We start from the raw sequence: 24,272 nt of genomic DNA on the forward strand, positions 1-24,272 counted from the left end.
TTTCAAGTCAAAAGTTCGAACCAGCTGATAGATGATGAATGAAACTGAGTTCATGTCACATTACTTAAGGGCACAAAAGAATAAATTAAATATTAGAAATTTGAGAAGTTTATTTATTGAAGTTCTCTATGTAATACCGTTGAAAGGTTTTACAAACATCACACCGTTTAGAAATTTTGGAAACCTGTTGGGGATAATCCACGATGTCGTTCTGAACTAAAATAGAGTTTGGAAATTTTTCGATTCCTTCATGTGCAAGCAAACAACAACGAATTGGCGTTAAGATTGTGAAATCGAGACTAAAAACCTATGGCCTCATTTTTGAGATTGCTGAAAATGATGGATTATCTAATTTTTATGATAGCTATTGAGGGTATAACTGAATGAATCAATCACTATAAAGTTAAAATATTTGCTTTAGAAATCTATTACAAGAAAATTTTATATAACCTTTTGCACTAAACGCAAGCGCGCAAAGAAAATCTAGAATGAGAAAAGGACAAAACAGGGCCTAGTACATGTATCTCCAATTGCAGCAGAAGTTGAATTCTCTTGCACCAAGCATACGCCATTATGCTACTTCTAAACGCCTTCCAATTCACAAAGTTTTGACTACGTTTTTTTTTTTTTTCAAAAAACTGGGCATCTCAGACCCCACTTCATCAAACTGTCCTGCATTTTGTAGCTGTCAATCTCTGAAGTGCAGAAGGTCCAACCAACTGGCAGAATCAAATTTCGCTGCTCTCTTTGTAAAAAAATTTTTAAAAAAATCCAAGAAATACTTGACTGGTTAGCTGGTCTTGTTAATTAATATTAATGGGATCTTGGATTCCCAGCTGACTTTGCAAAGCAAACGCATTCGAGTAAGTATCACGCTGGCTGTACACGGTTGCTCATGTAACTAGTATAATATCCTGAACTAACCCACTAATTCATCATTATCTTTGTGCTACTATGATTTCGCCCATCATGAACCATAACATTATTTCTGATTTATTTTTTGTACAATGTGAACATTATAATACATTTGATACTAGCTACCTGGATGGGTGTTTAGTGTCATGCATGCAAGTACATAATAATTAATTAAAAAAATCAACACTGAAGAAAAACACCCATACCATTGGTAGGTACGTACACATTTCCCCCCTTTAATTATCACATTTTTCTAGAGGAGTACTTGTAGCTCCTGCGAAATGTACAAGAAAGTCTATATCTTGACAATTCTGACTATATGTCTACATATATATATAAATAAATAACCAAGAAGCTTAATCTTAATTTAATTTCGAAAAAAAAAAGAGAAAATGATCCCAATGGTCGAGTAGTGGTAATAATAATAATTAACTAATCAGAGAAGGAGAAAAAAAAATCAGGCGATGATGCAGCCGTAGCCGTCGGCCTCCACCTCGTAGAGGACGACGCCGCCGCCGGGGGCGGCGGCGCACTGGCAGGCGGGGCGGCAGGAGTTGCAGCCGGGGCAGCACGGCGGCGGCGGGCAGGGCGGCGGCGGGTCGGGCTTCTTGGGAGGGTCGTCGGGCTTCTTGGGCGGCGCCGCCGGCTCGGGCTTCTTCTCCGGCTCGACGCTGACCACCTCCGCCGCGAACTTGGCCTTGCGGAGCTCGCCCACCACCTGCACCACGTCCACCTCCCCCACCACCGTCATCGTCCCCTTCTCATCGTCCGCCACCAGCGACTTCACCCCTGCAAAATTAATCAATTCAATTCAATTCAATTCAGCTCCATCGATGATGATTCAAGCTGCAGTTGCACCTGATTCATCCAACAAATTAGTACCTGGGATCTTGGCCACCACGGTCATGGCGACGGCCTTGCACTTGGCCCGGACGAAGTCCACCTTGATCACGATCTTCTGCAAGATTTCAGTTAGGATTAAGTCTCTAATATAATCGCAATGCATATAGCCATATACGACGAACTGGAAGTGGAAGAGAGGAAGAGCAAGCTGACCTTGGACGACATGGCGGGCGATCGATCGAGCTAGCGCGAGGAGGAGGAGGAAGACGAAGTGGAGCAGGTGAGGTGAGAGGGTGAGGAGCTTTGATGCTAAGAAAGGGAGGTTGCGTGTATCTCGCCATAATTGAATCAGTATGGATCGACATCGATCTGCGTCATTATACGAGCTTTGCAAATTAAACTAATTGTCGTAACTATTCCAATTCGATTGATTAGTGTGTTAAATTGCTGAAATGGTCAACAGCTTTAACGAATTCTTTGTTTTTTCTTTTCTCTCTCTGAGCACAATGCTTTGCATTAGAGAACGCATTTCACATTTGTTCTTCTCGGAGGTAAGCCGGCGGTGTCAGATCACCCGTACTTTTGTAAATATATTTCTTTTTGGTGAGTTGTTCTGGGTGATTGATCTGATATATATATGAGATTAAATAATCAGAAGGGATTATAAAAAAATTACAGCTAGTGTTTTGTTCTCTCAAGGCAGAGATTGTGTGTTGAATAAATATTTTATTGCCGATCACAATCTTACAAAGAATCAGTGCACTTTATTTTGAGCGATAACGATTTGTCTCAATCAGCCGCCTCTTACCTTTTTCTAATCTTCTCCTGCAATCTGTCCCTAGTAATGCACAGGATAATATATAACCTTTAACTGGTTACTCGTTAAGTTTCATAATATTATCTCCTTTTTTTTTCAAGAATCCAGATGCGGCGCGCTCTTGTTAATTGCTTCGAGAACGTGGATGCATGTACTTTCTCTGAACTCATCAGAGGTCAAGCACGAAGACTTTTGATTACGTAGATCGAGGTGAAGCCTGATTAAACTTTGATCAGTACGTATGACAGTATTCAGTCAGCAGTCACTCTCTCAGAGGATGAGTATAATACTACAGATTAGAATGTTAGAGAGATGTTTCAAAACATTTTCTCTACACTAATCTAAGGACTAATAATCCATCCACGGGAACATCGTGTGCGTGACATGAGGGATTGGTATCTCCAAGCCAAAATTTGCATTAATTTTTGGTGATACGGAAAATCATGAAGAAATCGAGCCCACAAGAAGTTTGTTAAGGAGGCCTAAATAAGGTACTCCCCGTCCCATTTTAAGTGTGTTCAACGTTTGTTCGTCCGTCTTATTTGAAATAATTTTCTGATTAGTATTTTTATTGTTGTTAGATGATAAAAATAAATAGTACTTTATGTGTGATTTATTTTTTTTATATTTTTTTCAAATAATACAAATGGTCAAACGCTGGACACAAAAAAAACACATGAGACAGAGGGAGTAATAAATAGCACATAATGAGTCAGTAGCATATTGATATCTATGTAGCGAATCGCAGACAACGAGCATTATAGCAGACGCTAGGTTCCAATAGCAACATTTAATAACCACGCATAAATTTGAGTATATGCCATGAATAATGATCTTATAAAACATTAACAAAGCAACTGAGAAACAAATTAGAAGCAATACTCATATAACTGAGTATAAATATAGATTTAGTAGCAATCGAAGAGTTGATGTCTTATTTCAACTCAAATTAAATTAAGAAGTGAACATATATGATGTTCTACTCATTATATGTTCCGACTCACAAGAATACAAGGTTTTAAGAGACAAAACAACTAATAAACTCGTCATTTGTTATGGGTTAGTAGTTATAAAAAATGGCCTTATGCTATAGCAGCCCGCGAAACAAAAATAGTTGTCATTTGTACTTTTTTTTTTAAAAAAAGCGATCACTTAGTTCCAACATGCTATGTCATATCGGGACTACCTATACATTTGTCGACAAATTTTCTCCTAAAAATTTGACAGATGTAATTATAGTACAATCGTAGTATAATTACACTGTAACTTGCATGTAACTGTAGTGTAACTTGTATGTAAGTTTCACGTAATTTGGAATCGTTAGATCTATTACAAGATTTGTTCTGGTGAGGAAGAAAAAAAATCACAGCACACACATATGTGAAAGGATTTGTTCCCACGACCTCCATTTTACCGAAATAACATGTTACGGAGAGATTTTTGAAAGTTACATATAAGTTACATTATAGTTACAGTGCAATTACATGCAAGTTACAGTGTAATTACACTACGATTGTACTGTAATTACATCTGTTAAATTTTTGGGAGAAAATTTGTTGACAAATATATAGCAAAATTGTGTCATATCCGCTATCGCCATAACGCCGGTTATGAACACTATTTATTTATTAGTTGGGCTTAAATTAAACGAACGGATAGACAATTACGGGCTGAATTTACCCACATTTTTGGGCTGGATTTACGCTCCACTTTAGGCCGGAGTTGCGAGCAGTTCTGGACCGAAATAACGCTCGTGGTTGGGCCGAAATTATGCGCACTATTGGGCCGAAACCGCTCGAAGAAATGGGCTGAACGAACACGCACTTGTCGTCTTGTCGCCTCAAAATTTCCTCTCTCCTCGCCACCGTCTCTTCTGTTTACGAGCTCCACTCCAAATCCCCAAAACCCTAATCCAACCAGCCGCCACCGCCGCCGCCGCCGCCGCCGCCATGGGAGGAGGAGGAGGAGGAGGAGGAGGGCGCAAGCCACGCAACTTCGCCACGTTCCGGCTGTTCCCGCGCGCCGGCGCCGCCGACCCCAACGACCGCGTCTTCGTCCGCGTCGACAGCAACGACTACACCGTCCCCGGTTTCGGCGACGACGACGCCTTCGACTCCTCATCCCTCTCCCTCACCGGTGACGCCGCCGCCGGCGATCACTTCTCCTCCGCCTCCGGCCCCCTCCCCGACCACGTCCGCCGCGAGATCCTCGAGCTCGGCCTCCCGGACGACGGCTACAATTACCTCCACCACCTCCGCGAGCTCCGCCCCTCCGCCGCCGCCGCCGCCTCATCCTTCGCGCCCAACCAGGCTGCCCCGCCTCTCCCCCTCGACGTGAAGGTCCGCGACTTCCCTTCCCGAAACCCCAATTTTCGTTTCTCCTGCTATTCGGTTGTCTGATGCTTAGGATGATATGCTGTTGTTTTGGGCGTGCAGGCGTATGATGCCAGTAGGGTGCGGATTGCTTCTGGCAATGTTGAGGATGAGATGGACGAGGGGAGGACGATGTGTAAGGTGGCCGCGAAGACAGCGCCTGTGAGGCGGATTGAGAGGGCGGTTGATCCTGACATCGCGAGGTTGCTCGACGAGACCGATGTCTCCCATGGCGGGTCGGAGGATGAGGGACTGGAGGAGGATTTTGTCATCATGGCAAACCGGGCTGAGGGGGATGAGGAGGAAGATGATGATGATGAAGAGGAGGAAGTGGTGGATGGTGTGTTCTTAAGTGATGTTGAAGAGGAAGAGGAGTTTGAGGATGATGAGGGTGAGCCCAAGCCGAGGGTCCGGCGGTTGCTGGATGAACAGTTTGATTTGGTATGCTTCGTTTGCATTTTGTGTTTCCTTCAGTATGATTTCACATACACCATTTTTATAGGGGCAGTATAACTTTCCTTCCTTTTATTCTATAGGGGCATATTACGGGACTACCCTTATAGCTGCATAAGTTTCTAAGTATTTATGTGCTTGTCAAATATATATTTGTATCATTGTGTAGATGGTAGATCTGAAGCTTCTAGATTGAAGATTACGCATAATGGATGATTGTGTTCATATATAATGCTGGTCATCAAACTAATTGAGCATACCATACCGGATGCTGTATCTTGTGCAACTCCCTCTAGTTGGAAGCGTATGTTGTTTTAGACATGCATCCAGTTGACTTTCGAAACTTCGAATATCAATACACTATGTAGTATATTTGTCTCAAGAACTTTCTTGAATATTATACTTTTTACACGGTCTGATATACATAATGCACTAAAAGTTAGTGGTCAAACTACTGTTCTAGATAGTGTCCCATTGTCCAAAATTACATGTATTTTATGAATTGAGGGAATCATCACCAGACGCCTAATCAGTCATGTCTTTCTACGATTAGAAGTTCATCGTGCAAATTTGGACTCGTTTGTTTTGCGAATCGCAAATGGTATGCCCAATTCTGACTTGTTGTGAATCAACTTGCAGCTTGCTTTGGAAGAATATGGTGACAGTGATGATGATGATGATCCAGGTGTTAGAAATGGGGAATGTGAACTGCCTACTGAGGTTATTGATGAACTGAAACTGTTCCATAGTCAAAATGTATCTGTCACAGAAGAATATAGAACGCCGGCAGATTTTGTTCGTAGAAAATTGGATTCAAGCACAGCAGAGGAGGTGGATGAATCTGCTAATGTAATCCAAAAATGTGTTGAATATGCTGAAAGGTATTTAAATGAAACTGCTGAAGAGGAAGAAGTTGTACTTGTTTCAGAAAGCAGTGATGAGTCTGAAGTTTGGGACTGTGAGACTATTGTTTCCACATACTCAAATCTTGACAACCATCCTGGAAAGATTCAAACACCAGGAAATCCTAAAAATAGGCTCCCTAAAGTTTTTCCTGGAGAAACAGCTACAACGAAAGATATCATCAGGCTTCAAGGCAAAGAGAGACTTCCAGTAGAATACCTACCACAGAGGAAAAGAAATGGTGAGAAGGAGAAGAAAGCAAAGCCAACAGAAACTCCAAGTGCTGAAAGTTTTAAGAAAGGAGCTCAAAAGGAAACAAAGGAGGAAAAGAAAGCAAGAAAGGTAAAAGAGTGGTTTTAGGATATTCTTGCAATCATGTACTGTTATTCCTTAAAACAGTAGAGAATACCGGGAAAGCATTTTAATTGTGTTTATTTGATTCATTTGGAGGCTTCAACGGTTGACCAAATGTATGCTGCATTATACCTGCGACCTATGTAGTCATTTCATCATTTGTAGTATAAAAATCTTGAAGTACTAATCTTTAAGTTGTCTGTAGGTTCAAGTTTAGTTTAAACTTTTTCAAGATAAACTAGCGTTAATTTATGGTACAACAGTTGCCTAGCTATTAACGTATTTCTTGGTGGTTATGTTGAATTGATAAGTGTTCTTCAAGATTACAATGTGTTCCTAGCTGGAGCAGTGTTGTAAAATGATTTGTAAATCGGCTTAATATGGTGAACCACTTTTTTTTGTTTTAATAATTTTTAAATTGTTTATTGGTATGTGTAACATCCTTGTCATCTGGGCTGTTTCTTGGTATACATGTAGGCTGCAGTGAAAGAAGAGAAGAGAGAAGCACGGAAAGCAAAGAAAGAGCTGAAAGGCCTGTACAAATTTGAAACACAGAAGGCTCAGAAGGTTGCTGCTGTTACAGGGCCAGCTTCTATACGGCTAATGTAAGTCACCCTGTTGCCACGTTACACCATCTGAAATGAATATGCCCAAAGGTTTTGACTTATTGCTGCTGGAAGAAATGAAAAAGAACTCCGCCACTGTTTGCTCCTTAGATAAAGAATTCAGCGGTAGTGTTATGTCAAGTGAAATGTAGATATACCCATCCTGGGTAGTACTATCTACTGCAGAATATGATCCAATTGCAAGTTTGCAACAACTTTGATTTGGGCATCGAAACAGCTAGAAAGAAATTCAGAACTCAGAACAGAAGATATTTGTGTAGACAGCTCACGAAGTGTTGTCACCTTTTAATCTTGAGTGAATTCTTCCCTTCCCATTTACTTGAATTTTATTTTGTCCTGTTTTTGCTGCCAACATCAAAAACAATTAAGGGAAGAGAATTAAGAACTATATAGTTGGCAGTTTCTTTGTTGTTTGATGTTGTAAAACCAATTTGGTTTCATGATTGCACCTAGCTCTGCTCTGCTTTGCGCTACACGTTCCTTCTTAGGTTTGATGTAAACACTTTTTAGTGGATTTATACAAATATTCTCTCTACTCTCTATACTGATTTGACTCTTTTTTTTACTTGATCAGGTAATAACCATGTTGATTTGTAAACATGTTCTGCACGATAATGACGCAATGTGAGTCGTAAGGAGATCCTCATCCTACAAGGTACGACGGCAAGATATGATACACTGATACCTCCTGGGTCATCTTGTGCCATGTTTGTGGTTTTTGTCGACTAGATACCCAGTGTATACCATGTTTGGACTTCTGTATGAGAAATATGTCGTGTAAGACGTAGGTTATCTAATGGACACAGTGGCGCTATTTTGAATGTGATTTTACACTGAAGTTACCCAAGATTTTCAATCTGCATATACGCACTGCAAATTTCCTCTAGAAAAGTTGTGCTCTAAGCACGGGCTGCAAGAAGGGTTTTGAAGACTGGTTTTGCCGGAAAAGAACTGGTACAAACAAAAGTTGCTAGGCAGACAATTTTGGCAATGTTTTCATAGATCTAGGCTAGTCTACATAATAGTCTACAATTTTGGTTCTGCCGTGCCGCCGTCGGTAACGTCCAAGGTCTCCTCGCCTGGGGACTGGGGAGTACATCGACCCTGGTCCTTGGCTCCTGAGACAGCGTGTGGTCTGTCTCTGTGTCGAGCGCGGTTACGAAGCCTCCGCTACATGCTCTGGAACCCGTGCTCCACTGCCTGCGCCACTGTCTCTCCCCCCGGGCCAGCCGCGGCGGCGGCCATGCGCTTCCACCCCCTGCACCGCTTCCGGCAAAGTCCGCAGGTCCCCTTCCCCTAGAATCCGGCATGTTTCTCCCGACTGCCTACTACCTCCAGAGAATCCGACATGGTTAGGAAGGCGAATAGGTAGGTGCGCCAATAACATCCATCTCTCTAAGATGCAGGGAACCCGCTCCGTCGTCCTGCACTGGCTGGTTGCAGCTGCAGGTGCTCGTGTTCGAGCTCATGCCTGGCGCACGAGATCAAGTTCCATCGCATTTGTTGCCAATTAGCATTCGGGATTGCTAAAAAAAACTTTCGACAGATTTTTGGGTAGAAATATAATCTGAGATTCGTGCTCTATGTGTGTGTGTGTCCCGGGGGGGGGGGGGGGGGGGGGGTGGATGATTTCATCTGAGATTCGACTACAGATTGCTAAGTCTTGAACCCGCGACCTCCCCCTCGCGCGCGCAGCCTCTGAGCTTTGCCAAGTTTACTGTACTTGCACCCTACTCCCTCCGTATCAGTAAAGAAAGTCGTTTAAGAAAATGTTTAAGTCAAACCTTGGGAATATAAATCATGAATAACTCTCGAGTTGTTGAATTTGAAAATGTTAAAATTATATGAATAGATATGTCTTGAAAAATACTTTCATAAAAATATACATATATTACTTTTCAATAAATATTTTTATAGAAACAAGAAGTCAAAGTTGTGTTTTAGAGACCGTGTCGCTGTCCAAAACGACTTCCTTTACGAGTACAGAGGGAGTACTTACATTCTATTTACATTATAGTTATATATTAATTATATTACGGTGCAACTGCATTTGACATATTTTTAGGGATTTTTTCTGTTGAATGTTAGATAGACATTTCCTTAGTATTTATAGCATATTTATTTCACGGTATACCAAGTTAATGTGGACTATTCATTGGGCATTGATCAATTTATTAAAAGCTGTAACACCCCAATTTTCGTGTGGCATTAAAAACTAATTTAAAAAAATTATATATACGAAAATTTCGTTCTTTGAGTGTTGAGCTTAAGTTGTACCCTAGATCTCAAGTTAAATCCCTCCTTTGTTATGTCTTCATGATGCCAAAAATCAACCCCTCCAAATTTTCGTTCCAAAGTAATCTCTTCCATTCAGATTTCTCTACTAAAACCCTATCCACAAATTTTGTCGAATATTCAAATTCAAGTTCGGTTCAACAATTCACCTCCAAACCCTAAACTCTCTCCTGGGTCCCCTGAAATCCATACTCGAATTTGAATTCAAACTCTCAAGTTTCATCCATCTCTCTCTCCCTCGCTCTATCTATCTCTATAACCCTTTGAATCCTTTCCCGAATATTTGTTCCAACTCCAAGGAAAATTCCAAATTCAATTCCTTTATTTGAACCCCAATTTCTAAGATTCTTTCCTTTCTCCTTAAATCCCTCCCAAATAATTCTCCAAGCCCCAAATATAAAACTATTTCAAAAATATCAACCTCCCACTTCGATGTCCCATGCTTGACTCCTACATATTTTCCTGAGTCCAAATATCTAATTTGAATTCAAATACTCAAAATTTGAATAGTCCCTTAATACAAAACAAACATTATATTAAAATATATTTAATGCTAAATTTAATGAAATTAATTTCGTGTTGTAGATGTTATTAATATTTTTTATAAACTTGGTTAAACCTAAAGAACTTTGACTAAAAAAATCAAATGACTTATAATATGAAAATAGGGGAGTTTTTTCAACGGGGGAGCATGAAAAAACTTGCTTGCTCACCCCACTTGCATCCATGGAGAAGCGGTGCTTTTGCAGTTATCCCACCCTTCCAATACTTGCCCACAACAAAAACTCACGATTGTACGCATCCAATTCAAGGGTGGTTTCCCGATTGAAGATGGGACTAGGGCTGTCAACGAGCCGAGCTCGAGCGAGCTCGCCTGCCTAGGCTCGAGCTCGATACAAGCTCAAGCCTATCGAGCTCAAGCCGAGCCTATAAAATGTTCGAACCACCCTTGAATTGGATGCGTACAATCATTGAATATCATTGAGATAGAACATGAACTGTTGCAAATGGAAAGATTTATAACCTGCAGTAGTGCAATTTCACCTTGAATATAATCTGTAAACAATTTCCATTAACTGAATTAACCAACCAGAAAAGAAGTGGAGATAGATACCTTCTGCACAGAAGTACTTCTACGGCAGTGGCCAGAGATGTATGGTCTACCATCTTTAGTGCAGGAGGAGAATGCGGCCAACTGTTGTGCTCGGTAGATCCATCCAAAGCAAGCAAATTACATGGATTGAGCTAACTCACAGTTTTCTCGCATGCAGAACTGCTGAAGATGTGACCAAACTGAAAGCAGAGTAGATTAATCCGGTGCCATGCTTGAGAATACCAGCGTCGTGGTGATGATATGAGTAAGAAGAGACCCTGCGAGTGTTGGTAAATCGACGCAGTTATAGTTTAAGTAGGCAATTGATAGCGGCTGTTTTTTCTAGTTTAATTGGCAGTGATTGATGAAGAGGAAAGGATGGGTGGAGCGCAGGATATGAACGGCCTCTGTCGCTCCGTCTCCCAAGTATGTGAGGATTGCACGGTCCAGGACCAGGAAGCAAGCCGATCGAAATCCCCGTCAATGCGTGGCTTCGAGGAGTGTGTCCAGCAGAGGTTTGCAGGAGTTCGGACGGGCTTGACAGGGCCTGCTAACCAACTTGGGCCTGATTTCTGTGTCCAGCCGAGAATAAGATCTAACGGTGTTTGGCATCTGACAATAGATTGATCAGACGGCTCTAAAGTCTCGATGACGTGGCTTAACCTGGTGCTTCCTTTATAGGAGTTAATGTTGTAGTGGGTACCAACTATATATAGGAAGAAGGGATTATATTGCTTGCAAAATATTATGCATTAATAGGATTGCACTTAATCTGTTTGCCCCGTCTACGAGGCAGACCGGTGGACCTACCTAACTTGTTGTATCTGATCCTTCCATTGTTAATTGTTATATCATGTTCCCTTGTAACCATCTAGTTGTGCCTCGATATTCGTGCACTCTGTGCGAGTATCGACGGTCACCTTTAAACTTAAAATCTGAGTAACTTCTTAGGTAAAACTTGGTTTACAAAAGCTTTGGAAAACCCGACGCTTGGGTCGGTGCCTTGTAAAAGAAAATGAGTTTTAAAAATGAAACTCGCGACACAAGGCCATTCCTGGGCGGAATACTTGTGCGGTCGCATCTAAGGACCGATTCCTTTGGAATTACATCCGAGCATACAATAGTGCGACCACATGGGTAGAATGAGACGCCCCTGGCTGAGTAAATAGCTAATCAGGGGAGCCTTGATGCCAAGAGACATGTGGATTCAACGGGGTGGTGTCGGGGAGAACCCCCGGGCTTCCTAGCACAGTATGGTCTAGGACCAAACTTGTTGTTGGTCTGGAACCCCTCTCGTTGGCATATGGCAATCCTATGTCGGCTTTCGAAATGCCTTGTCATGAAAGCCCCAAAGTCACCAGACGTGGCTGTTCTGCACGGGCTGGGTGACCCGGGTTAGTAATGTCGTGTGGGTAAAGTGTACCCCCTCTGCAGAGGTTAACAAACTGTTCGAACAGCCGTGCCCACGGTCATGGGCGGATGTGAGGTGATTCCTTAGTGTAGTTTTTGTTTTACCCTGTTTTATGAAAAGGTGTTAAGGTTTGGGAAACCTAATGCTTGGGAAGCATTTAGCTGTCCGGGGGACAGTGGGACCGGGAGTCCCTGGAAGTGATTGGTCGTTTGGGGACCACTATTATCGGGAAGTTCGGAAAATTGGTTTGGTTTGGGAAAAACCGTATTCGAAGCCAACTCCGGGAGTTGTGCAAATCTTGATACATAAATTTGTTACTTCTCGCCCCGGTCGAGTTGAGACTTGTCTCGCTCTGGTAGTGGAAAGCACACACTTAAATTGTTGAAAACTTGCAAATAAAACCGATTGAAAAATAACAGCCTTATCTTTGAAGCTTGCATTAACCACCTAAGTTCCCCTGGCTTGCTGAGTACGTAAGTACTCACCCTTGCTCTATGTAAATATAGTTCTGCCAGCTCTGAAGATGGAGTTGAAGTGAAGTAAAGATTAGGGTTTCGTCCTAGTTCCCTGTTGTTGCCTGTGGTGTTGGGTGTTAGACCGTTGGTTCCGCTGCTGCTGCTGCTGTTGTTGGTGTTTGCCTCGTTCGTGTCGTCGGTTGCATTCTCGGGCTGTCTGAGCTGCAACCTAAGTTAAGGTAAATAAGTCCTCTATTTATTTAAGGATTGCAATGATTCATATTTGTCACCGTGGGTACCAGCGTTATGTCCTGGGACTGATACTGAGATCGCGGTTTCGTATGAAGCGGTTCGCGCCGTTTTTCCTACGACACGCTCCTATCAGGTACCGTTGTACGGCGGTGCCAGTTTGGGGTGTGACAACTATGTTGAAAAATGTAGCCACTTTTTTAGCATGTTACCAAATTTTGGTAAGGTTGAAAATGGCATCAAAGTGAACAGGCCCCACATTCCAGATTTGAACATCACGATTTCAGATTACACAATATTGCAGATCTTATTTTCGCAAGGAATCAGAGAAACAACCACAAGTTTTTTTAACAAATCAATCACTTTGCAGATTTCATAACATCCAACACGCCAGGTGATAAAAGAAATATATTGTACAGATATGAGTTTCTTTGCTATTTGAACCAAAAGGGGGTTCAAATTTGTAGCATCTATGACTACTGTCCCTGCAAACTCTTAACTATGTACAGACTACCCAGCTACTTTAGTGCATCTTACAAAGAAAGGCTACAGACATGAGGCAAAACTAACTACTTTCACACATCAGCTCCCAGAATAATTTCCTTCAGTCCATATTTTTCTGTCGTTGATTGTTCTATGGTATTTCTTAAGTGGCCTCTTGTTCATTGCAGTCTTCTAATGTTAAATCATCAGCCAAGCTTCACCCCATATGTCTGTCTCCCCTGCAAAGATGTTGTATGTAAAAATGTAGTGAGTAATTTACTATTTCATCCGTTTCACAATGTAAGACTTTCTAACATTGCCCCCCCCCCCCCCCACACACACACACACATATATATATATATATATATATATATATATATATATATATATATATATATATATATATATATAAAAGCAATACTAGAAAGTCTTACACTGTGAAACGGAGGAAGTATTTGGAATCAGCTCCCATCACTAAGAATCAGCCAACATGACTAAGCATATCGATTTGTGAGCATGCTTGCAACTGACTGTAAATGACTGTATATGAAAAAATAATTATTGTTTATAAACAAACAGTCAATAGCATAACCACTCAAGATGGTAAGCAGCCACCTTCACGAGTCACGACGGACGACAGCACCACATCAGTGGCCCTCTTGCGTGAGGAGGAATATGTCAGCGGCTGTGGGCGGCGCCGGCTACCCAGGTGGTGCCGTGGAGGAAGAAAGCGGCGGCAGCTACCTCGGGCAGTTGGACGAGGAGTGGCGGCCAGCAGGCAGACAGCGGCACGGCGCCCTCCCACGCGTAGAAGAGGGTAGCAGCGGCAGACGGGTTCCGGATGAGAGAGGCGGCTGGCGGCGGCGGGATCGCAGAGGGGAACGGCGGAGAGGAAATACTTTTGGGAGCCTAGCGCTATAAGCGAAGCGGATTTAGATCGAGCCGAGATGAGCGAGTACGAGCCGCGTAGGCGAGCGTGGAGATCGCTCGCGCAAGCCCAGCCGAGTACGAGGCATGGCTGTGCGCCTGTGCGCGCGCAGTGCAGGCCGGCCGTCAGATGGGCGCCTCGCCCACGTGTCGCGTATCTAAGCTAGGTATGCACGGGGTGAGATTTACATCCGGTATGCACCAAATTTTTTTTCCCATTTCCACTCTTCACACAGCGCTTATCTATAAATTTTGTACTCCTCTTCGTCTCCATCCAAATTGCCACACACACAGAAGACGCTCAGATCCCAATACCAAATCGAAGCGAGAAAGAGCGAGAGGGAGAGGAAGAGCTCGATCGGCGACAATGGACGCTCATGCAAGTCAGCTCCGGGATGCGAGCCGTCAGGAAGATCCAAGAGCGCTCTGCTTTGATGCGCAACATACGCTTCGGGATGCCGGTGGCCATTGCCATGATCCTCTTCGGCGACCCGGCCTCCGTTGGAGTCTGCCCCACCATGACTCTCGCGGGGCACCGCTCGCCACGCGATGGCCGACCACATCGTTGTGCGCTACGCCGGGCTTGTCGATCGGCATCCAGCACGAGCCGTCAAGCCGCCGTGCACCAGCAGGGACACCCACTATGTCAGCAAAACGGAAGGAACAAACTATGAAATCGCTCACACTCGCTCACTCTGAAAATTGCTGGACAACGACAGTAACCTGAAGAAGTTCAGGAAACGTCAAGAACTGAAGAACAAAGTAGAATTTTTGTGCAGCGCAACTTCTGCTGCTTTTCTATTTTCACTCTTTATTCTCCTCCACCAAAACGGAGTTTGTTACATGCACAACTGAAAGGAACGAGCAACCCGGATCGGCTACTGACCGCGCCATCCCACGATCTGAAACCGGGTCATTCGGCAGCTAAACAAAACTGAAAACATGCAGAAGGAAATAGCTATTCTACCGACCGGCCAAAACAACCTTCAGCCAGCCACTACGTGCATGCAAAACAGAAATATAAAATGCTCAAGATTACAAAATATCCAACAATTTCTCCCCCTAATCTTGACGCATCACACTGGAGACAAACCCAGCTTTCTCCTCAGCTCCAGAAATCGGACCTTGCCAAGAGGCTTTGTCAGTATGTCTGCAAGTTGTTCTGCTGAACTTGTGTACTCCACTTCGACCCCCTTTCTTTCAACCCTCTCACGGATGAAATGATATCTTGTATCAATGTGTTTGCTTCTATCATGAAGTACAGGATTCTTGCAGAGGTTGATTGCAGATTTGTTGTCAACTTTTAACATGGCACAACAGGGCTTCTTCATTTGCAGTTCTCCCAGCAAACGTGCTAACCAAATCCCCTGACAGGCAGCAGTTGTAGCAGCAATATACTCAGCTTCACAAGATGATAATGCAACTATTTTTTGCTTCTGAGACTGCCATGTGATTAAGTTTTCTCCCAGCTTAAACAACACCCCTGTTGTACTCTTTCTATCATCCACATCCCCAGCCATATCACTATCACTATAGCCAACTAGCCGAGGAAATTTCTCTTCTCCCTTTCTGAACTTGAGACCAATATTCAGACTTCCTGCCACATAGCACAAAATATGTTTCATGGCAGCCCAATGTTCAGCACCTGGATTCTCCATGTATCTACTAACATATCCAACAGAGTAGGATAGATCGGGCCTTGTATTAACCAAATACCTCAGGCTTCCTATAATGCTTCTAAACTGTGTTGCATCAATGCAATCTTCTACTTCTCCTTTTTTCAGCTTCAGTCTAGCATCCATAGGAACCTGACAAGGATTGCAACCTTGCATCCCAGCCTTCTCTAAAATTCTTCTTGCATACCCAGCTTGGGACATTGTAATGCCTTCTTCAGTCTGTTTAACCTCCATTCCCAGGTAATAGGACAGTAATCCAAGATCACTCATACTAAACATACTTCTCATCTGCTCCTTGAATTTTGCTATTTCTGTCCAATGATAAGATCATCAACATATACTCCCACCACGAGTCTGGCATTACCTTCCCCTCTAGTGTACACTGCATTCTCTGTTGCACTTCTTACAAAATCCAGATTTGCAAGTGTAGAATCCAGCTTTGCATACCAAGCTCTTGGCGCCTGCTTTAAACCATATAGGGCCTTTTTTAACTTCAGTACTTTGTTCTCCTTGTGCTCAACAACAAAACCAGGTGGTTGGACTACATACACATCTTCCTCCAATTCACCATTGAGAAAAGCTGACTTCACATCCATGTGATGTATTTGCCAACCCTCATGTGCTGCCAAAGCAACCAGCAACCTCACAGTTTCCATCCTTGCTACTAGAGTAAATACTTCTTCATAATCTATGCCTTGTTGCTGAACATACCCCGTTGCCACCAATCTTGCTTTGTACTTCAATATCTCACCTTGGGCACTTCTCTTGATCTTGTAAACCCATTTGAGACCAATTGCCCTATGGTCAGATGGTAAGTCACAGAGGAACCAAGTATTGCTACCTTCAATGGAGCTCATCTCCTCTTCCATCGCCTTCATCCAGCACTGCTCCTTCTCAGCTTCCTTGAAACTGAAAGGCTCCTGCTCCGCTGTGAGACACTCGTCATCGTAGTCGAAATCGAGCACCGGAGTTGTGGTGGCCAGCACATTGTTCACCATCCGAAAACGGGGAGGAGCTCCATCGCTTTCAATACTGGCATCAGATGGTGGTGTACAGAACTCAACACCGGCAGGTGAGCTTGATGTCACTGGAGACCACACGGGCGCCGCGTCGGGCGTGGCCAGCGGACTTGGTGCGGTTTCAGTTTCTCGTGCGCCTCCATGTTCCACAACCACGCCAGGAACATGATTTCCACCCAGCGGAGTGGAAAAAAACTCCACAGTGAAATCCTTCTCGCCTCCAGTTTGAGTGACCTCCGGATCACGCCATGGCCACATTACCGCCTCATCAAAGACGACGTCGCGTGACACATAAACTCGCCGTGACACCGGATCATACATCCGATAGGCTTTTGAGCCCTGCTCATAACCAATGAACACCATTCGTGTGCCACGATCATCAAGTTTCCTCAAATTTGGCTTCACTATCTTGACGTAGCCGACACAGCCAAACTCCTTCAGGTGTTCGACCGAGGGACGTCGCCCGTGCCACGCTTCATATGTCGTCACACCATCCAGGCTCTTTGTGGGCGACCGATTCAATAGATACACCGCCGCCACGACTGCCTCTCCCCAGAATTGTGCTGGCATCCCCGCCGCTTTGAGCATAGAGTGAGCAGCAGCGACGACAGTCTGGTTTCGCCTCTCGACGACCCCATTTTGTTGCGGCGAGTATGGAGCCGTGAGCTGGCGACTCACACCCCGATCGGCACAGAACTCAGTGAACTCGACAGAGGTAAATTCTCCTCCCCGGTTGGTGCGCAGCGCCCGCAGTTTTCGGCCGCTTTCCATCTCGACGCCGGCCTTGAACTGCTTGATCGCAGCCGCTGCCTCGTGCTTGCCGGAGAGGAGCCGTATCCACATGAAACGGCTCATGTCATCAACAAGGAGCAGGAAATATTTCCTGCCGCCTGGCGTTGCCGGCGCAATCGGCCCGCACAGGTCGCCATGAACCAGCTCGAGCGCATCCTGCGCCCTAAACCTGGCTTCGTCTGGGAACGGCACTCGTCGCTGCTTGCCGGCGAGGCACCCATCACACAGTTGATCGACGTGGTCAATCACGGGGAGTCCACGGACCATCTCCGCTTGCGCCAATCTCCGGAGGGCCTGGAAATTGAGGTGGCTGAAACGGGCGTGCCAACGCCACGCCGTCTCGGTGCCATTCGCCGCCAAACAGATGGGCCTCGCCATGTTCAACTTCAGAATGTACAGGAAGCTTGGGGAGCGCTTTACCTTGGCAAGCAGTAGACCATCAGGATCACACAGCGTGCAGACACCATGGTATATGTGAGCATCGTAGCCACGCGCGTCAAGCCGGCCGATGGAGATGATATTCTTGCACAGCTTGGGGATGAAATACACTGCCTCTAGCGAGCGATGATCTCCATTCTTGCACTGGAACAACATAGTGCCGCGTCCCCTGATGTCCACAACTGAGCCATCACCAAACTTCACAGTACCAACAACACCGGTGTCGAGGTCAGCGAATGCCGACCGAGAGCCGGTCATATGATTGGTGGCCCCAGTATCCAGGAACCATTCCATGGTGTTGTCCTCCTCTTCTGCAACCTCATGATCCAGAATCACCTTTTTCTCAGTGAGATGCACCTCGTGCACACCAGGTGTTCGCCCGAGTGTCTCCTCACCGGCGAGAGACACCCCCATGACGTGAGCCATGAGCAAGGTCGGCTCCTCCTCCCCCTGCGTCAGGTTTACTTCCCCTCGACGTTGGCGCCGCGGCTTGCGACACTGCCTTGCAAAATGCCCAAACTCATCACAATTGAAACATTTTACCTTGGCGTAGTCACGGCTGGTGTTCCCACTATTGATCGTCTCCTTCCCCTTCGGTGACCCATCGGCCTTGCCCCGATGGTTGTTCTGGGTGCCAGAGCTGCCCCTGCTCTTGCTGCTGCCGCCGGAGCCTTCCTGCTCCTGTTTCCTTGCGCGTGCCTGCCACTGTTCCTCCGTGAGGTAGAGGTTGCCGCCGCCACCTTCCTCCTCATCATCACTGTATGAGTCGACCGTCGACAGCCGCCCAACGAGCTCCTCAAGGGCCATCGTTTTCACGTCGAGAAGCTGCTCGAGGGAAATCGCCACCGGCTTGTACTTCTTGGGCACTACGCGCAGCAGTTTCTTGTTGATGTGTTCGTCTTCCATGACTCCACCCATGTCGCGAATGTCCGCGACGACGGCAGTGAGCCGCATCGCGAACTCCTCCGGTGTCTCTCCATCCTTGAAGCGCATCGCCTCGAATTGGCGACGGAAGCCCTGCTCCTTCGCCTCACGCACACGGTCGACGCCGACCCGCATGGTCTTGATGGCGTCCCACGCCGCCTTCGCCGTGTCATGCTTCGCCAGCCCGCGCAACATCTCGCGCGGCACCGCCTGAAGGATTGCCGAGAGAGCCGCCCGATCATCGCGGTACTCCGTGTATCCGGGTTCAATCGCCGTCCACAACCCCTGCGCCTGTAGGTTTACACGCATCAACAATGCCCAATCCGGATAATTGGTCCTCGACAGCACCGGGAGGCGAGCAGTGTGCCCAGCATCTCTCCCCTGTGGCACGAGAGGAAGGTTCGCGCCGTCTGCGCCACCCCCCGCGCCGCTGCCACTTGCGCCTCCGCGCCCGCTGCCGCTTCCGCCGCCGCCACCGCCACCACGGCGTCCGGGCGGTGTGTATCGCCCGCCATCATCAGACATCGTCGTAGGACCGTCGTGGTACCGCTCTGATACCAATTGTCAGCAAAACGGAAAGAACAAACTCTGAAATCGCTCACACTCGCTCACTCTGAAAATTGCCGGACAACGACAGTAACCTGAAGAAGTTCAGGAAACGTCAAGAACTGAAGAACAAAGTAGAATTTTTGTGCAGCGCAACTTCTGCTGCTTTTCTATTTTCACTCTTTATTCTCCTCCACCAAAACGGAGTTTTTTACATGCACAACTGAAAGGAACGAGCAACCCGGATCGGCTACTGACCGCGCCATCCCACGATCTGAAACCGGGTCATTCGGCAGCTAAACAAAACTGAAAACATGCAGAAGGAAACAGCTATTCTACCGACCGGCCAAAACAACCTTCAGCCAACCGCTACGTGCATGCAAAACAGAAATATAAAATGCTCAAGATTACAAAATATCCAACACACTACCGGGACGCCATCCGCATCACCGGCCGACAAGGCCCTGGCCAGAACACCCAGGGCGCTGGTGTTGGTCACTCCCAAGTTCTTCGACGCCTGGACGATTCTGCGTCGGGGGAGAGCTAGCTCGATCGATGGAAATGAAGGAGTGGAGAGAGCTAGCACCGAAAGTGCCGAGAACCCTCGTGCTCATCGGCGCCGCCGAGCTGAAAAGCCTGGCATACATTGATCAAAGCCGCCATCGGCAAGTTCGGAAGTTCCAGAAGCATGTCGAGTTGCTGCACGAGGTACGCAAGGTGTCAATGTGAAAAACACAAGGCCTGGGAGATCTACTTAACTCCAGTGCAGGTCCAAAAATCTTGCCTTTAGATTCATGAGCATGCCAGTTGATTTAATCCTGCAATCAACAAGAAACAAAGACAGAAAAATAGCAGTTAAATCCATAAACGATAGCCGATCGGCCAGTCGCCGATGACATATCATTTATCTTTGAGCCGATGTCATATTCGAATCGATCGGCAGTCATAAGTAAGCAAGAAAGAACTAAATCTATTCGATCGGCTGTAGATATTAATGATATATAATCCTTCTGTCGATGTATTTTTAAATCAAGTGATTGGGATAGATCGGTCGCCATGCCGAGACAGTATAAATCACTTAGATCGAAATATACATTAACATAAAGATTATAACCATTCATAACATAGCCGATCAGATAGATCTAGCATGTATCGGCTAATACTCCGGTATCACTCTACATTAAGATATTAAAGCAAGCAGAATATATCAGACATGAAGTTTAATATACCTAAATGCAACAAGATCTTAACATAAAGAGCAGATTTAACATATCAATCACGCATATAGGATATAAAGTAGTTAAATCAGATAAGATCGGCTGAAACCCCGATACTACCCTAATCGGCAATCAAAAGCAGGCTAGAGATTGAGATTCTAATCACGACTTATAATATCAAACTCAACTGATGCAGCTATAAGTATGAAAAGAATAACAATACCTAGACAATCAAGCTGTTGGATGTTTCATAGAGTTGTGGATACCTTATATAATATAAGTCAACGTCGGTATTTAACCTGATCGGCTGCCTTCTAGTTATAGATGTTGGCTGACTGAGGATTAAATAACAATATTGCCAGAGATTATATAGGATATATTATAACTCGACAACTTACATAAACAATATTAGAGTGTCATAAAGATGGAAGCACTAATCCTGAGAACGCAAGTCGCCATTACAAGTTTACCTCTAGTTGAAGATCGAAACGATGCAGCTCAACCCGAAAGTAAGAACTCGTTGAGATGAAACGAAAGTAAAAGGGTAGCGATGCGCCGATATTGTATTGAATGTGTGTTGTTTGATTACATAGTTTTGGGTGATATTTATACCCGAGATACAAAATATGTCCTCGTCGGACACGACTCTTATCTCTAACAAACTCTAAGATACCATAAGTCTTTACGGCAGACTTTTGCCTAAACTTATCTCTAAGGAAATTATATAAAACATCCTAAGAAATAGATACAATTGCCTTTCCAGGACTCAATCCGTGCATGGCAACCCACATGAAGCACTTCAACCTAACCCGATGACGTGTACTGAGTCGTATTGTCAGAATCGGCTTAATCGGCTAACCTTGTCCGACTCAAATTCTGCCGATTCTAGTCACAGCCGATTCGAACTTCAGCCGATTCTTGCTCTGTTTCCGGAACGATCCATCCTTGGATTCCGCTTCGGTTTTATCTTCATCTCCGATACTGAAATTACCAAATTTGGTTGTTAACACATGCCCCCCAAGTCCGGAATATTTGGTAATGTTTCGGATTTGCCATATCTACTTCTCCAGGAATATCGCTCATTACCGTTTTTCCGACCGTTACCACAGCACTTTAAATACTAACCGTCACCCCTGAGAAATTTCACACCGTTACTTCCGTTTTCACCGCTCAAGCCAACTTCGTCTTCTCTCTCTCTCTCCGGCGACCCCCTCGGTGCGCAAGGCGATCTCGAGGCGACTCTCCCTTTGGCCAAGCTTCCGCCTGCGGAGATGTCGACTTCCGCCAGCCCGTCTGCCGCGCCATCAGCCGAATACGCAGAGGTAACTACCCATCGGCTAGATCCTCTCCTTTGTGCAGTAGATTGGTTTTTCCTTATCTCATCTTGGTTTCTTCCTCTCTATTATTTTTTGCATTTTTAGCATCTTTTCAATCTGGTTGCAATTCCCAGTCTATCTCATGAGCATCAGTATTTCCTTGGTCCGATCGGCTATTCCGACCCCACTGAGTTCATTAGCACCGAAACCAACAGGATACCCTTTAGATTAGCCAACCCAAATCTAGGTCACTGGAAAAATACTTTCAAATCTTGGCCTTCCCTTGAGAAAAGTTCTCCTGAGAAAAGCTGGCCCGTATGGTACAAGCGTGTATCGGCTAGCAAGCAGGTTCATTGGGACTAACTAGGAATCAGCCAAGCCCTTGCTCTTACTTTAGCAAATTCAGCTAAGGATGAACCCCTGATGGCTTCTGCAACATACTTCTGGTCCAACACCCTCAATGCCTTTATGTTTAACCAAGGGCCGATGACCCCTACTCTACTAGATGTCATCATGATTACTGGCTTAGACATCACCGCATCAGCCAACCCTATGAGCTTGAACTCCAAGAATCAGTTTGATTCAAGACCAAAACCATAGGTTGCTGGTCCGGCTATATTACTGCATACATGGGCAAAGGATCTGTTACTCCCCAAGAACATGTAGCCTTCCTACTGATGTGGCTTGAAAAATTCCTGTTCTGCGATTCGAGTTGTGGCCCTACTACCAATTGGCAGTTCTTAGCCGAAAGCCTTGAAGCGAAGAAACAAATCCCTTTAGGAAAAATCATCCTCGGCTATCTGTATCAGATGTTAAACAATGCATCGGTTAAGATAACCAGTGGATCAGTAGTCGGTGCTGGTGGCCCTTGGTGGTTGTTGCAAACATGGCTTAACCTTGTTGCCATGAAGGCTGTGAATCGGTCATCTTTGACATATGCTGGATTTCCAAGGTTAGAACCGATTATAAATGATGATGGAGAAGAACTCACCCACCGCCGATGCATGTCATATGGAGAGGCTGCATCCACACCAGCCGATTCTGAATCCAAGTTATCGGCTGAGCTACTGAAGGACTAGTTCTTCAGTTTCTATGATGGTTTTCAGAAAGATGCCCGAGTTTGGTTTGCATATGAAGACTCAATGAGCTTTGAACTACCATCAGACTTCATATTTGAAGAAATCAATTCTGAAAAATATGATAAGTCTAGAGAAGTCTTCTCGGCTGCTATCAGTCCATGTATTCTTCCTGTTGGCATCCATCAAGGGAGAAACATACAAGTATCTTATGAGTTCTACCATCCCATGAGCTCGGCTAGGCAGTTTGGGATGGGACAGCTGCCAATCGGCTTGTATTTTGCCGATAAAATTCAATGCAGAGGCGAAATCTCATCAACATTGATGATGGATCGGCTGCTCAACATCCCAGGAGCCCCTTTGGGCAGCATCGATAATGTAAAACTAGCAAGGTTCAGGAGCACGAACTTTGACAAATGGTGGGGTGAATGGAAGCAACACTTGTTCCACCAATCGGCTTCCATGTACATGACAGATCTATTCCCAGATGTTATCCCTCAGGTAAATCCTTACTTTGTCAATCATGTAAAATGACTGTCAGCCGATTTGTATTTTGACTAACCTCTTCTTCTGTCTTGCAGACAATAGAATCCTCTCCTCATCGCAAAAGCAATAGCGGCAAAGACATAGAATATGCTCCAGGCCTTCTACTAAATGGAGGTGGTCAAGCTCCCCCTGTCATCGGCTGTTATGCCCCCAGGACCTCAAGCCTACTCCAAGGGCAAATAAGAGAACCAGCTGATGCCGGTAGGAAGAGGAAGACCAAGGCAACCCGTTGTTCCTAGATGTCGCTCTACTACGTACCCGGACAGGGAGGACTTAAGTGATCTCGAGGGTTGTCACCACCTCTACACCTACCTCAAACATACTATGGGATACGCAGCAATTACTAGATAACAATTACCTAAACACCACGTCTAAGCAATTACTATCTACTTTAGTGTTTATAACTCACCAAAGCAATCACTATATTTTAGTTGCTTATAGTGAACAATAATCCCGTATGCTATTTAGGAACTAACCAAGAGATAATTCTCACAAGATAAATCTAAATTACTCAAGAGAATATTAT

At 44.9% G+C, this 24,272-nt stretch overlaps 2 protein-coding genes and 1 long non-coding RNA gene across 3 annotated transcripts; 1 reads left to right on the forward strand and 2 right to left on the reverse strand.

Annotated features, from left to right (window-relative positions):
• Positions 1–1,043: 1,043 nt before the first annotated feature.
• Positions 1,044–2,309, reverse strand: LOC127768360 (heavy metal-associated isoprenylated plant protein 43-like). The gene is made up of 3 exons (XM_052293916.1): positions 1,972–2,309; positions 1,798–1,873; positions 1,044–1,704 (listed from the first exon to the last, which is right to left on the reverse strand). Exons 1-3 carry the CDS (start codon positions 1,981–1,983, stop codon positions 1,373–1,375), a joined length of 420 nt encoding a protein of 139 aa, XP_052149876.1. The 5' UTR covers positions 1,984–2,309; the 3' UTR covers positions 1,044–1,372.
• Positions 2,310–4,438: 2,129 nt separating this feature from the next.
• Positions 4,439–8,125, forward strand: LOC127768529 (uncharacterized). Its single transcript, XM_052294126.1, has 5 exons — positions 4,439–4,914; positions 5,011–5,388; positions 6,040–6,645; positions 7,135–7,262; positions 7,858–8,125. The coding sequence occupies exons 1-5, from the start codon at positions 4,525–4,527 to the stop codon at positions 7,859–7,861; spliced, it is 1,506 nt and encodes a 501-aa protein (XP_052150086.1). The 5' UTR covers positions 4,439–4,524; the 3' UTR covers positions 7,862–8,125.
• Positions 8,126–13,124: 4,999 nt separating this feature from the next.
• LOC127768326 (uncharacterized) lies at positions 13,125–14,213 on the reverse strand. The gene is made up of 3 exons (XR_008016574.1): positions 13,885–14,213; positions 13,704–13,809; positions 13,125–13,508 (listed from the first exon to the last, which is right to left on the reverse strand). It is a non-coding gene; the product is annotated as an uncharacterized LOC127768326 (long non-coding RNA).
• Positions 14,214–24,272: the final 10,059 nt, after the last annotated feature.

The sequence above is a fragment of the Oryza glaberrima genome, chromosome 3, assembly GCF_000147395.1.
Source record: "Oryza glaberrima chromosome 3, OglaRS2, whole genome shotgun sequence".
NCBI classification, from domain to species: Eukaryota; Viridiplantae; Streptophyta; class Magnoliopsida; order Poales; family Poaceae; genus Oryza; species Oryza glaberrima.

Coding starts and splice junctions, on each gene's coding strand:
- LOC127768360 (XM_052293916.1), bottom strand. Junction 1,705..1,797: donor CGTGGTGGCCAAGATCCCAG/GTACTAATTTGT, acceptor TTAATTTTGCAG/GGGTGAAGTCGCTGGTGGCG.
- LOC127768529 (XM_052294126.1), top strand. CDS start 4,525: ATGGGAGGAGGAGGAGGAGGAGGAGGAGGGCGCAAGCCACGCAACTTC. Junction 5,389..6,039: donor TGGATGAACAGTTTGATTTG/GTATGCTTCGTT, acceptor ATCAACTTGCAG/CTTGCTTTGGAAGAATATGG. Junction 6,646..7,134: donor AGGAAAAGAAAGCAAGAAAG/GTAAAAGAGTGG, acceptor GTATACATGTAG/GCTGCAGTGAAAGAAGAGAA.